The sequence below is a fragment of the Vollenhovia emeryi genome, unplaced genomic scaffold (assembly GCF_000949405.1).
Source record: "Vollenhovia emeryi isolate VEMERY1.0 unplaced genomic scaffold, V.emery_V1.0 DF939142.1, whole genome shotgun sequence".
Classification (NCBI taxonomy): Eukaryota; Metazoa; Arthropoda; class Insecta; order Hymenoptera; family Formicidae; genus Vollenhovia; species Vollenhovia emeryi.
The window spans coordinates 2,087,764-2,103,168 of record NW_011967224.1 but is presented as its reverse complement, the minus strand read 5'-3'; the positions used below and the strand labels follow the sequence as shown (position 1 = coordinate 2,103,168).

The 15,405-nt window shown below is 42.7% G+C and overlaps 1 protein-coding gene across 1 annotated transcript in view; it reads right to left on the bottom strand.

Moving 5' to 3' along the window:
* Positions 1–3,794: 3,794 nt before the first annotated feature.
* LOC105566873 overlaps positions 3,795–15,405 on the bottom strand; it is a 30,605-nt gene continuing 18,994 nt past the window's right edge. Inside the window, exons 2-3 of the mRNA XM_012021242.1 lie at positions 10,385–10,587; positions 3,795–7,984 (exon numbers count right to left, since the gene is read on the bottom strand). Of these exons, the coding sequence (XP_011876632.1) occupies positions 6,434–7,984; positions 10,385–10,587 (1,754 nt within the window). The 3' untranslated portion in view covers positions 3,795–6,433. The remainder of the gene's footprint in view (positions 7,985–10,384; positions 10,588–15,405) is intronic.

Below are 15,405 nucleotides of genomic sequence, written 5' to 3'. Positions count from 1 at the left end.
GAAGTAATTATATGCGCAACGTCACTTTAAAATAAAAAGTAATATGTCACTCACTGATACAAGTCGCAACAGCAAAGTTGTACATCGCTAACTATATGTATATGTTAAACTGTAACAATACAAAAATGTATACGATTATTATAGACTAATTATGCAAAATCGAAACTATTGTATTAAATATATTTTATATTTGATATTTAAAAAAATGGGTATTTATTAAAACAATTATATATAGAATACTGAAAGTCTTCCTTTTAAATATGTACTCACAAAATTTTATACGTATGGTTTTGTTTCTAACACTTATTCGAATGCTCGTTGGAATCATTTGAATAAATAAAATAAAAGCACAGAACAGATGATTCATTTTGCACAAGTAGCAAATAACAAAAATGTAAGACACTTACCTTACGATTTCTCTGCCGTTGCCCGATGCCGCGTAAGCCTGCTCCTCCTCTCAGATTTTCTTGTTGCACTTACACTCACACACTCACTCGCGAAAATCGATCGCGCGAAATTTCGGACACTCCCGTACGCGATGTAAAATATCGTGAAATGCAGTAAGCGACGTTCTTTACTTCCTGCCCATTCTAGTTGCGAAGAACGACAGAGCGAATTACAGCGCGAACGCCGAAGTCGCACAAATATCTCTCTCTTCCCAAAAATGGAACAGATTACACGAAATCGATAGATAATTAAAAGCACGGTGCATAAACGAAATGTAACCGCGACAAAGTACCACAGTTTACATTCATGTTTTAGATGAGTTGGTCTCGTGAAATATCTATATACACGTTGATAAAGAGAGCCGTCGCTTCAATATGCAATTCGTTTCTCATTACAAGTTTTAGAATCTTAATAATTAATCGAGTAACGTTACTTGTCACTGATAAAGGTGTACAAATCAATAGCGTGTTATCCCTACATTCTTCGCGATCGAGTCTTGGAAACCGGTAACATAAAAATAATATCACGCACGGAACAACTCTCGCTGCTGCCTGCCGGCTCGACGTTCGGCGAGCGAATGATAAGTACAGAATTTTCCATTATGTAGATGGGCCAACGAATTCTCAACGTTTTTTTGTTGTTTTTCACTCGGCGCGGTGACGTACGACGTTTTTGCATGCCATCGTGTACCTGAAGGTCGCCACACTATCATTCGCTCGCCGAACGTCGAGCCGGCAAGCAGTGTCGCGAGTCGCTCCGTGCGTGGTATTATTTTTGCGTTGTCGGTTTCCAAGACTCGATCGTGAAGAATGTAAGGATAAAACGCTATTGATTTGGACTCCTTTATCAGTGACAAGTAACGCTACTAGATTAATTATTAAGTTTCTACAACTTGTAATGAGAAACGAATTGCGCGTTGAGGCGACGGCTCTTTATTAACGTGTATATGGATATTTTACGAGACTAACTCATCTGAAATATGAAATTAAACCGTGGTACGTTGTCGCGGTTACATCTCGTTTACGCACCGCGCTTTTAACTATCAATGGATTTCGTGTAATCTGTTCCATTTTCGGGAAGAGAGAGATATTTGTGCGACTTCGGCGTTCGCGCTGTAATTCGCTCTGTCATTCTTCGCAACTCGAACGGGCAGGAAGTAAAGAACGTCGCTTACTGCATTTCACGGTATTTTACATTGCGCACGGGAGTGTCCAAAATTTCGCGCGATCGATTTTCGCGAGTGAGTGTAAGTGCAACAAGAAAATCGGAGAAGAGGAGCAGGCTTAGGCGGCATCGGGCAACGGCAGAGAAATCGTAAGGTAAGTGTCTTACATTTTTGTTATTTGCTACTTGTGCAAAGTGAATCATCTGTTCTGTGCTTTTATTTTATTTATTCAAATGATTCCAACGAGCATTCGAATAAGTGTTAGAGACAAAACCATACGTATAAAATTTTGTGAGTTCATATTTAAAAGGAAGACTTTCAGTATTCTATATAATTATTTTAATAAATACCCATTTTCAAAAATATTAAATATAAAATATATTTAATATAATAGTCTGGATTTTACATCATTAGTCTATAATAATCATATATATTTTTGTATTATTACAGTTTAACATGTATAGTTAGCGATGTACAACTTTGCTGTTGCGAAGCGTATCAGTGAGTAACAAATTACTTTTTATTTTAAATTGACGTTGCGTATACAATTACTTCTTCGCGTGTATACAAATTCTTAAAAAAAATACAATGCTTGACCACAAACTGCGCGCGTGAAGCGCGCGTTTTATCGTTTCTAGTATAATAAATACGTTACATTAAGCAAATAGTGTTACGCGGATCTCACTTCGGACAAGTGGCTATTTTTTGCCCTGATAATATCGAGGATTATCGTTGTCTTCCTGGTTTGTTAATTTCTATCATGTATAGGCTTATTAAAAACTGCGAACTTTTTCTCGGTCACAGATAATGAAGCGAGAAAGATTTAAAGCATGTATCTCTACATTTCTCTTCCGCCATCATAGGACGCTAAAAACTTGAAATTCATCTTTCAAACAGGTTTACCTAATATAATCGGCACCACAGTATCAATGAATTTTGATGAGAAACATTTATACCCAAGGAAAAAAAGAGTTCGCGTATATCTCAATTTAAAAATAACTTCGGTGAAAGTGTGCGATGTCTCTTCTTTGAAGTACAGCGATATCGAAAGATATATCCGATATCTTTCGTTTCGGGATTGGAAATCGATTGGTCGGAAGAAAAAGGAGAACAGAATCCTTAACTTTTATTTTGGAAACTGTACAGAGACATCGCGCGTTTGCGAAAGGCGTAATCGTTGTTCCACAGAGCTACTACGCGATCCCGTGACGGGTTCTGATTCAGTAAAAATTGCAAGTGGATCACCGCATCTCCGTCGGCTTTCCTCGTAAATTGATAGCTACCACTTTTACGCGAACATGCGGAACGAAAATTATATGCGCGCACATACAGTTAGTGGGCGGTGATATAAACGCGCGGGCGAGTTCGTACGTGAATAACTGAATGAATAAACATTCAAGTAAAGTGTACCGATGGTTATGTAAACGTGAATCTTAAATATACACTTCAGTCGCACAAACTTTGGAAGAAATTTCCGTTTCACGGGCACCGAAATCAGAAATTGTTACTGCCGTTTCAATAAGGGACACTCGAACGGTGCTTAGTAGAAGGATATATCTATATAAAACCATACGCTGTGTTTTCTTGTTCCATTGGCAAGTTTTCGTTTCCTGGCAAAATGTAGATTCAGTCCCGGGTACTTTCCCGGGAGTTCGTGTAACAATCGCGACTCATGAATTTCCGACGTTTCATCTGAAAAACACTGCGAGCATGGCACTGCTCTCATATATGAGAATGGTATCGTGCGCAATCTCTACCTGTTTGATCTTGCGAAAACTGGATAATTAGCAAATTTTCACGAATAAAGGCAGTCAGGCTACGCACGGAAAGGAAAGCGACTAGGAACAATTATGAAACGCATTGCTAATGGAAATTGAAACGTCAATCATAACGTTCACTCGTTGCTGAAAGCGCCAGAGAAATAATTTAAATAATTGCATCTTAGAAACCGTGCTCGACGTTTATCCGAAAAGCGCAATCTATTCTCTTTATTTCGTAAAAATCAGCATCGCATCGAAATGCACCGCTAGAGAGAAAGGAGAGAAGGGAAACAATGATTTGCGTGGGCGCTTGGATGAAAAAGACACGAGCGTAAATAACCGTAGGAAAAGAAACAGACTAGGAATGCCGACGCGTCGGTCACTAAGGCTCCGCTAGCTTTCTAACAACAATCACTTTTATGTAACGGCCATTATTCGTCCCTTTTTATTACAACAAAGGTAAATACAAAGACGCGCAACTTTCGCCGCATATTGCGCGGGCGGTACGCAATTCGTACCGCGTTTGACAAATATTTGTAGGATAATAAAAATCAGAATATATCGAGGAGTAGTTACATATGGGGGATAACCTTTCGGAATTATCCGACGAAGGACTAGAAGACCTCTTTGGCGACCAACCCTTCGTACCGGGTGGCACTGATCAATGACACCGTTCGACCGAATCTACTACAAAATATATGTAACAACGGAGTCATTTGGAACACCCTGTAGACGGTCGTCGACTGCAAGCAACTTCGCGATCGGATCCTGATAGTATCCTGGAATTCCTTCGGGTATGAAAAATTGTTTTGATATATTACTTGACCGAATTCTATTTTTAATGTTACATTTGATAATATGTGACGCAATTTAACGTTTAACATGTTACATGTGATAATATGCAACAATATTAATATTAATGTAAGTTAATATGTATAATAATAACAACGTAATTGAATTTACTATGAATTGTCACGATATTCTTTTCTGATCGATATTTAAGAAAAAGTCAACAAGTTTAGAATAACAATTAAATTCAAATTTACGATCTCATCAGAATTCCAGAACACTTTCAGTAAGAACAATCTATATGCGATCTATATGAATAATTAATGAAGAAATATTATTATCTCTCGATCGTTCTCTCTCGAATTGGTTATTTTGTGTAATATTCTTACTGTATATTATCCTTCTTATATCGTTACTCATATACTATATAACGCAAGGAAATCGCAGTTCGTACACTATACAACAAACGAGATACAAAAATAAGTGGCAACCCTATTCGAGCGCAAAACGTCTCGATGGGAGTTTAATTAACTGTACAAAATTTTCTTTTCGAAATAATCAATTTCGAGGGGCCTACATATAATATAATTATTTAAAAAACAATTATCTTTCAACAAATCGGGGAGTATTGTAATTTCTTCATTATTAAATATGGGACAAATATCTAACAGAGCTTTCGTTTAAGAAGACTTTTCTGTCAAACAATTTTCTTCCATTTTATATCTTATATCTTCTCTCCAAGTAATAATCAGACATTCGATTGCTCATTTTATACGAAATTAGAATATATTTCCCACGTTGTGTATTATCAACTATGAAAAGGAACGGGAGAGTGAAGGAAGTATTACACGAGCGGATATTATCGTTTTGATTTGAAATAAGCGGAAGTCGACTCTAATTCGTATTCTGGTTCTCGACGGATATTTGAGAGGAGCGATCGCCGCCCTAATGGCAAATATTACATATCAGCACACTCAACCAAGACTATTGTACATAAATATATACACATAAACCATACAAATCGGTAATTATACATTTATTTACAGTCGCAACAAAGGCATGTATATAACAAAAGTTAAACTATAGCCTAAGAAGAAGAAGACATAGAACCAACAATTTCAGGTACAGAATAAAATAATAATCAATTATATACAAATTTCACATGTAATTAGTGTAATTGGAGAAACGCCATAAGCAGTCACGATACTCACCATTCATTTCTTTGGATACTTAACGAACGAGCCATGATTAAAGTCCGGACGATCGAATTCAGGCTAATCGAAAAATGAGCTCGGCGATCGGCTCGCTGTACGTATAGTTTGTATACATACAGGTGTTCAACGTTGCGGCAATCGCTCGGTGAACGTAAATTACCGGTTTCTCCGACTCCCCCTCTACCTTCCGCTCTCTTTCTCTATTTCTCTGTCTCTCTTTCTTTTTCCGTCATTCTCCTCTCGTGTCACGATCGGCCACGCTTCATCTCGCTTATACGCACAATCGAGGCGTTATATGCCGATTCTATATTTTTACACACAAATAAATGCGGATTGTCTACGATTCGAAACGATATTCGTGTAACGAATAAAGGTGAAAATTAATTCTAAGGTGAGAAATTTCTATGACGATCGGATTCACCGGTATATCCCCTGTTCTCACTTTCGTAAGACGCGTACATAACTGAGTATCTCGACATCTTTTTTTTCCTTTACTTTGATGGCTGATCGCGACAACCAGCAATCGAGGGAATCGAGCACACTTGGAGGCCTCGAGCGTAAAAAGAAGTCCGCACGCGCGCGCGCGGCGACTTTCTCCCGACGCAAGTGTGACAATCGTCGCCCGCGACACAATCAACAGAGTTGATTCTAATCTGGCGATAAGTGTCTGATAAGCGCGGTTAAATCGACTTCACATATTGGAAATTCAAAGTCATCGAGAAACTGTAATCATCATGGCAGAGGGATTTTCGTGAATATTGGGCGATTAATCAGTCACACGACAGAAGTGAAATTCAGTCAGATAATGGTGATAATAGATTTGTGGGGTTTTGGGAAAAAGCTATCGTAATTTGTTCGACTGCAAAACTATTTTTCATCTTTATACTAGTTGCGGAAACCTGCATGATATATGAAAATTGATGAGAAGAAGATATAAGAATAATGATAATCGAGTAATTATCCCGTGACTTTGTGTTCGCTGTTTGAGACAATCGTGAACTCGAGGATATTTTTATTCATAAGTTCTTAAACGTTCCGAAAGAACGCACCAGGTGCGCTCACTTGAGATAATGTCTCTTTCTCGCGGAAGCGCTGATACATGGTGCCTCGTGTTTCGAAGTCGGGTCTCTCCACGTGTTCTTCGCGGGCGGATCGCTGAATCTGGTTTTCGCAAGATTCGTCGTTTTTTGGCAGGCTTCCTGCAAATCGCCCTCGAAAAATCGGCACATCTCTCTCACGGGTAGAGCTCTGGCGCCTCGGTTGAGATCGTGAAGAGATCTGGCGCGTTGTTTACCCCTGGGACTGGGTTTAGCAGACGTCCTTCCAAGATCTTCCGTGCTCCGAGCCAGGCGACCGCCTAATCTCGAAAGGGATTCGAATAAAGTCAGCTTCTCCCGCACCGGCACGTAGTGGTCCACCCTTTGACATCGTTCCAGAAGTTTAGCGACATCCTCTTCGCAAGGCGACGCCGTCACCGGTACCGCCGGCGGAGAGTTCGGAGACACTATTGCCAGATAATCTGAGGATCTTAGACAAGGCTGCGGCAATTGGCGTGGAACGGGGATTCTGGAAGACAGAAGAGCCAAACGCTCCTTCCGCTCTTGAAGAGTTTCCACGTTGGCGATGGTGATACCGGTCAATTGCTGGGTCTGCAATTGCTGCCCCTTGTCACGAGATATCCTCCTTTCTCTGGCTCTACTTCTCCTCTCGCTAATATCCGACCTGAACATCGCGGGACTGTTGTTTCCACTTCTTGGACTATTATTATTATTCCGTTTGTCGTCCTCGTTCCGATGATTTTCCTCGGTAAATCTTACTGTGGAAGACTCGTGTGGCTTGAGCGGAGGAAGTCGATCGACGATTGAATTGTCGTTTTGCTTTCGCATGTCGATTGAAGTAAGGGGTTCCTTTTTAGGCGAGCGGGTTGGATGAACGTCGTCGTTGTCGTTGACGGAACAGATTCTGCTCCTGGCTCTACCATAGATCTTGGGCAAGTTGTTGTTATTCTCCTCGGCTTTCGCTTTTCGCCTCGCGTCCTCTTCGAGAACTCGTCGACTTCTCGCTTCATTTTCGCGTCTGCGCGTCTCTTTGTACCTCTGTATCCTCTGTTCTCTCGTTTCCGGTTCCGGTAAGGGCACGCTGCGGGAGTCCACTGTGTCGACGCTCGACCGGCATACGCCACCCCAAGGGAGACTATCGTCGCTACCCTCGCTGCTTTCGCTACAACCCCACGCTCTGCTGACCGGTTGGTCCTTGTTGCTTATCACAGTGGGTACGCTTCGAAATTCTCCCAAGAGGTCCTCGTCGCTCGAGTTGCTGCTGGACCAACCGCGCAGCTCGCTCCTTGCCCTTCTCCTAGAGTCATCGAGGATCGTTGTCGTGCACATTGCCGTCTTTTCCGTCGGCGAGTCACTCGGCCAGCAACGTAATTCGCTGCGAGATCGCCTCCTCGTTTCCGTCGGGCTATCTGGCAACGGAACCGGGCCTCTCGGACAACTGGTCAATATCTCCAGGAAGTTCAAGCGTCGTAGAGAGCGAAACGGCGTTTGCCGGACTAGTTCAGCCGCGATCGCTCTGACCCAAGACCAATAAATCGGTTCCGTGTCCGCCTGAACAGATAAAAAGATTGACATGCTACATTACACCGTTTGTAGAAGAAATTTATGAGATATATTTCTGGAGCATTGAAAATAAAAAAGAAAACTAACTTTCTAAATATGCAGAAAGTGTGCAGTCGAAAAATACCTTCACTTTTAGCGTAAATGCTCTTATTTTTATTCAATCAACTATCTAGTATTGCGAATTTCACATTGTTCATCACATGGGCATACCGTCACGATGCATAAAAAGTATATGACTTTTATAAGAAAAGCCTGACTTCCCAGAGAGCTATTTGATGCCTGGACCTGCATTTTTCTCATCATTTTTCTCATCTATGCAAATCACCGAGTTTCAGGCTGTAATGTGAATCCTAGTAAAACTGTGAGGTCCAGGCATTAATGTACAAGACTTTACGTGGCGATTAAAGTTGATAGCAGTCAAGACGATTAAGTGGAATGAAATCCGATCGATAATCGCGATATCGGAATTTTTGCAGAAATAGATGGTTCAACATAGTGGCGAGAATGCAAGATTGCTGACGGTTACGCGTATTCGGATTTGATATTCTCTCGTACGGTAAGCATCTGGATGCTGCACGGAGTAGTCGAACGGGTCTGTCTACCCGCAGGATCGACCGTGACACACGATTTCGCTGGCTGGTGATTCGAAAGTTGCCGGTTCTCGCTCGAGTGCGCGAACGCCGGACTCCGGCAACGTGGAATTTGCTCGTTAACCACCGGCGGCGTGTCGATCATTACCATCCTCGATGGAAACAAATCTCTCTGTCGCCTGGCCTGTGGCAAGGCGACCTTCGTGCGCCGCGCCGAGCGGCGCGCACACGCGTTCGACGACACTGGCCGATATCAGGCCCGTCTGGAAAAAAGCTCGCCGACAGGTTTGCCCGTTCGTTGTCTATCTCGAGAAAACCCGCTTTCGATCGAAAACCATGACGCAGCGTCGAGCTATGAACGAGCGACAAGAGAAATGTCGCGGTAAAATGGCACGAGAGCTCGGAGAGCAATATACCAGTATTCCTAGGCGACGGTGTTGATCGATCCGCGATGCTAATCGCAGCTCGCGATCATCAATGGGGTTCGCGTAGTTGGCGCAATTGCTTCGATTAGCATCGTTAAGTCGACTCGGCGTGAAAACGCGGAACATCCCACTGCAATGTCGAAGGATTCGTCTGATTGATTGGCCACCGCGTCCTTGGAACGAGCCCAAGAAGGCGAGGGGACTCTCCTCGGCTACGAGAGCGCGCGCGACGTGGTGGGATTCCTTGACAATGGCGGGTCATGGGAGAGCGGTGCAACAATCTCCCACGCATTTATCACGGCAAGCGGATCGGTAAGCGGGTGTTGACCTTGCCTACTGGCCTTATTAAGATCTCGCGATTCGACGGACGGGCGAGTGTGTTACATCACGAGCCGTCGTTCCTCCTCCGCTACCTGGACATCCGCGGCCTTGGCAAGGATACCTCGTATATTCCACGTTGTTCAAGTTGGCGTTTCGAGCATGCTTTATCTTACATTCGCGTGCCGATGCGTTTTCGTCAAGGTCGGTCGAGCGAGCGCGCGTCTCATCGGCTTAGGGAGATCGCCGTGCGCTAAGTGAGCTCTAATTGGATTATTCCGCGAGTAGAGAGAAAAAAAAAGCAAGGTGAAAATCCGATGCTACGCCAGGGCGAAACTCGTTTTACGAGTTTCGAGGACTCTTCGTGCGATCTGAAAGCGGCCGAAGAGCGACGACGGCTTCTATGCAAAGTGAGGAGAAATCTGCACGCGGATTTGAATTTTGGGTGATTTTCTAGAGATCGGAGCCTGGCTCGCGATAGATTCGCACGGGCTGAGAAAACACGCTCGCTCGTTCGCTTACAGGGATTGTATAACGCGTTAGAAATCGAATGGCGACGCTGGCGGGCCCGTAATTAGAAGTTGCAGCGAAACGGGAGCCAGCGTGGCTCGCCCGGCGCACGTGAAAGTGTTTACGGCTGAGGAAACGGATCGTGCCGGAGATAAAGGCCATTTACATGCAATTACATTGCGTGGTGCGGCATATTATTCCTCCCTCGGCCTCTCCCGTCTTGTCTTCGTCCACGCTTCTCCCGTGTCTCACAGTTGCCGCCGACCGGCAACCGAGGAACGCCGCCCGAGAACCGCCGGTTCTGTCTTGTGGAACTATGCCAAATCGCGAATGCTTTCGTCTTTCACGAAAGCCTCTCTAGTCCTCGAAATACGTCGTTGCGCTGGTCAGTGATCAAGACCAATCGGGGAATTCCTTTCCGATCGATCACGTTTCTCTTACAAAATTGTGCAAGTCGCGGGGAGATCGGCAGATTGACGTTTGCTTATCTATAAAAGGGTAGGAGAAAATGGCGAGAGAGTTTGAATTTCGGCGACAATAATTACCCAAAAGGTGGCGAGCGAGCGATCCTCTGGGTCGCTCAAGGTAAAACCCAGAGCGAGCGGATGTGGTTGACAGAGGTTGGACAATGCTTGACGAAGGTTCAACGTTCGTAATGGTAAGCTCTTCGGAGTACCTTCGACCCACAGATTGCCCATCCTGATGGAAACCATTCTTCTTTCGGCCAAATCTTCCACGTACAGCTCGCCTAAAACCCAAATTGCGACAACGCACGTAAAGATCAACTCACTCTTCGACAATAATTGAATTAATTCATTCGCAACGATTAGATCTCAATGCCGCTTACAAATTCCCCGTCGATGAACTTTCAGTTTCGTCGTATTCAATAGCGCACGCCATAAATGGTAGCGGCGCTATTAATATTCGAGCCGCAATTTCAAGATTAAGTCAGAGGAGAATCGATGATTCACGCGTTTATCGCGAACGTCTGTAATGAGCGGCGGAAGAGACTGCATTGCGAACAATCAGTCGTATCTACATTACGATAATCGAAATTAGTAAAACCCGCCGTATCTCGTCAACGGCGATCGCGCTTGTCGGTTTAATAAATATTTTATCACGGGTGAAATTGCGCCGTAATGCAGCGTTTCGTGGGAACGCGAACGTCGCAAAACTGATTTCCAGAATTTCCCGGCTCGCTTGATCCCGAATTAGCCGATAGCTTTCGACGTAGTCGATGCCCGGGCATTTCGCGCCAAACCACTGATGAGTGTTTCATCATTTGATTCGCATCCGAAAGATTGCTCTGTAAAAGGTGTACGTCACGAACGCTCGTTACGTTCGTGATTTATGACGTAAGCTCATCTTCCACTTTAGTATTTAAAAAAAAGAGAAGGGAGAAATTGCGGGGAAAAGGACGATAAGGGCAACGAATCGGGAGATTGACGTCATCTGATCGAAAGACGTGGGCGATAAACGTAGTATCACCGGTACCCTACGGCTATTTCTCGCTCATCTTGATTCAGACTGAACGACTACACTATCGACCGAAAACAGGCGTCAAACACGCCTACGTTTCTCAACGTGGCACTCAGGCGACTATTTTCGCCAGAGTCCGGGATGGAAATAGATCCTGCCGCGACTCCTTCCTGCGGCGGATGAATACCCGTCGTCGCCTTCGTCTAATCTTGCAACGTCTGCGAGACAATCTGAGCCTTTCGTCCGCCGTCGGCACGGCAATTTGCAATCTTCACTCGCGAATGAAAACATTGTTCCATCCCAATCGGCGATGTGAAATTATAGAAAAAATTACTCTTTCAATAATCCGTTTCATCCGGACCCTGTAAAAAAAACCTTGTAATTTCAGGAATTACTGATTAACCGTCATTAAATTCGATGCTATTGATTAAATCCACCGAGGAATTTAATCCCTTCTGGACACTTTGTCGCTCTCAAATTTCTTTGGCTAAACGTTAACCAGAAAATGAAAAACCGAGCCTTTGAAAAATAGGGTCCATTAAACGTCCCTCCATTAGGTATTTTCCAAAAGTTATCGCAACAACAATTTTTGAAGGACATTTATGAGCACTAGAAGAGGAGAGACGCTATTAGAAGGATACGATAGACGGGATGCCTGGAATTCTTCTGGTTGATAGTCAATCGGCGTTTACCCAATATGCCTTAAGAGTTTTTACCTGCATGCATTTCTTCGTCGCGTAGGAGGTGGATGTCGATGGACGTGACTAGAAGAACGACACGCCCTTCGTCCGGAAATATTTCTTTTCGATAATGACTCGCCCAAACAGTCTCGTCGATTAACTCTTTGTTCTCCATCGAATGTTAGGTAATCCTACTCGTTTCGCTTTCTTACGTTGTCGCCATTATTACGACAGACAACAATAGAGTCCAATTCTAACGGAAAATTAGTCTCAAGGATTGCCATAAGTGCAAGAGGATTGTCAAACTAATTCTTCGTAATAGCGTCAAATACTCTGGGGGGAAAAAAAGACAGTTAGCAACCCATTTAGGGGCCCACAATTAGTAATAGAATTATTTGGATTGTTCGTAACTCTAATGTTTTACGAATTTTACCTCGTGTAACTAAAAATCGCAATTCTATTCTATCTATTGTATGTCCAAGATTTTTAAGTAATTCTAATCAATTCTTTTATTAAGTTGCTTAACTACTAAAAGAAACGGTCGAAATTTTTTCCGGAGTAGAGTTACGAACAATCTAAATAATTCGAATTGTGGGCCCCAAGATGGGTTGCTAACTGTCTTTTTTCCCCCAGAGTAGTGTGCAACGAAAAGAGATTAATAATAAATTGAAGAATTAAGGGTGAGTATCGTCGAACATTCAGCTTCAAGTACTCGCGAATTTGTGCGAATTATGCAAAGTTTGCGCGATGTATCTCGATCAGGATATGCGATATAAAAGGAAATAGCATTTTTTATTGTACTGCGTTTCGAGTAAAAAAGTAATGTTACATTTATGAATCCCGTATTTCTTTCTGACAATAAGTAAAAATCTCGCGATGCATGATTGGAGTGAAAGCTCCGCTGTTTTCACGGGATGAAATTTATATCGAGAATGCAATTATCCTGTCAGTGAAATGATTCGACGATGCTCAATAACATTGCAATTGCTTAGATCTGCAGAGCAATAGAACTGGCGGGACATTTAATATTTTCTCATTTCCTGATTTCATCAATAAAGAAATTGCGGAATTAAGTGGAATGAGTTTTTAATTATCTTGTAATGTTTCGTATCGATCACACGTCAGATATTAAAATCACTTTTACGAGAATTATAAAAACAGTTCTCGTGATTTAAGATGGAGAGTACAATTTATTACAGAGATTACACTTTACTTTTTATCGCAACTTCTTTTTATCTCGAGTTTCAATAATCAACTTTTCTTTCATCTGAGACTGTTAACAGACTATGAAGTAAAGATGAGTGAAGGCAAATTGTGTCTGGTTTCGCGGATTGTACGGATGTTACAAATGATGATCTCTTCTAACCGTATAATGATTTTCACGCCAGTCATAGTGAGTCACCATAAATTCATGGTCATTTCGTTTGTCTATGCCGACAAAGCTCTCTACGCGTGAGATTTTTCCGCGAACGCGTTACGAAGTACTGACTCATCGGCGAACCTCGCGGAGCGCTTCAATTTTTCTTTAAGGCAGCCAAGCGTATCGATTGTGCCAACAATTATATTATTTGAAAATGTTAATTGCTCTAATTGCGGAAGAGGCGATGAAGTTTCTAAACGAAAACGCACGAGGCTTGGTCGAGCAAAGTTTCGAAAGACACATCGCTAATTCGACGGTTGCTTCATTTATACTGCCATATGTACGAATTTTTTGAGGACGCAACAAACAACAGATGTTTCCACAGTTTACAGTGCCAATGTATCCGTTTAGGTTTTCTCTCCAAGGACCTTGGTTTTCTGGTCGAAAAAGTACATTCTTAGGGAGCTCTCGAGCGGGGAAACGCCGGAGCTGTACACCCTTGAGAATCGAAGACACTCCGAAAGAAGATAGCGATGTCCGCTCTCACGGTCCATTAAGCTCCAGAAAGTGAGCGTGTCGCGCTCATACGTGTGAATGATCCATAAATAAAGCGGCCGTTTCTAAACCCGCATCCTGCCATTCTGAAAGCTTCTCGGACAAATGTGTCGGATTATTACTTGGGACGTACCGCGAAAGTCCGTGCGTTTAAATTTAAATCCGCCGTTTTAATTTCTTCACCGGCGTATAACGAGACACGTACATATCGTTTCTCCTACATTTATTTATTATCAACGCGCTATGAAATAGCGACGAGAGTTATGGTTTCTCACAAGTATACGCAGTGAAATATGTAGTGTATTTTGACGTACTTTATGAGAATATGTGGAAGCAACAAGACAAAACTAATCTGGGCTGTGTTGCATTTCTCATGCGTGCAAAACTCTTATCTCGGCGTTACGAGCGGGAAAAAAAGAAAGTCGAGCGACACTCTGCCATGCAATTGCAGAAGAACAATGACGCGTCGTATTGTATCGCAACTCTCTCTTTCCGCGAAAAAGCAACGTGCTTGTGCAAACACTGAAGAATGAACATTCAAGAAAACTGTTGTGACTACCTGCATAACTATTTTCGCAAGAATTAACCCTGGCATTACCGTGACCAAGAGAATGATATTCGCCCATTAATACTTTATTAGTAATGTAAAAAGTTCAATTATTAAAACGAGCTACTCTCCCTTGGAAACATTTACTTTAATTCAAGTTACACTAACTGGAAATTGAAGTTTTTAAAAGTAATCTTTCAAGAGTTTACTCAAACAAGTTAAAAGTTTACTTACAAAATTTTAGAGTAATTTTGGATACTTGAAGTAATTTTTAGATAGTCCAAGCAAGTTCCCGCTAGAGAGCCGCGCGGCATAACACTTTCTCGTAAGAAGAAATGTCTCTTAGACTGGATACTCATTTATTAAATGCTCACGCGCATGTACAGACTCCTCTGCATATTTTTTTTCGTGGTACGTGAGTACAGTAACGCTGGCGATCACCATACCGAAAAGTCGTCCCATGAATACAACGATGGAGAACACCATGCGCGGTTGCGCGGTAGCAACTTATTGTTAGTGCACGTCGCTGCGTATTTCATTCCGCCCCTTGCGGTTGGCGTAAAACTCAGGAAGCCGTTTGTTCTTTTAGATTTGAAGATAGGACACGGAATGTCTGTTCCATCCGTCCACCGAATATCTACCGGGTGAACCTTCCGAATCATTAGATTTGTTGAATCGACCGATTAATCATCGGTTACACTAATTTCTCGACAAGAAGCATGAAAGGGGGGGGGGGGGACGTGCAAGCATGCACCGATAAAAACTGCAAAGCCGGCTATGCCGAGGCAGGAGAATCCTAGGACGATCCTAGGGTCAACGGTGAAATGATTCCGAGGGAAATGCAAGGACCTAAACATCTCTTCCGCACTTACTTTTTGCTAGCTACTTTTTTCCGTTGCGCTCGGTCAACACGGGAGATCCTGTTCAACAGTTATTCATTTTTCA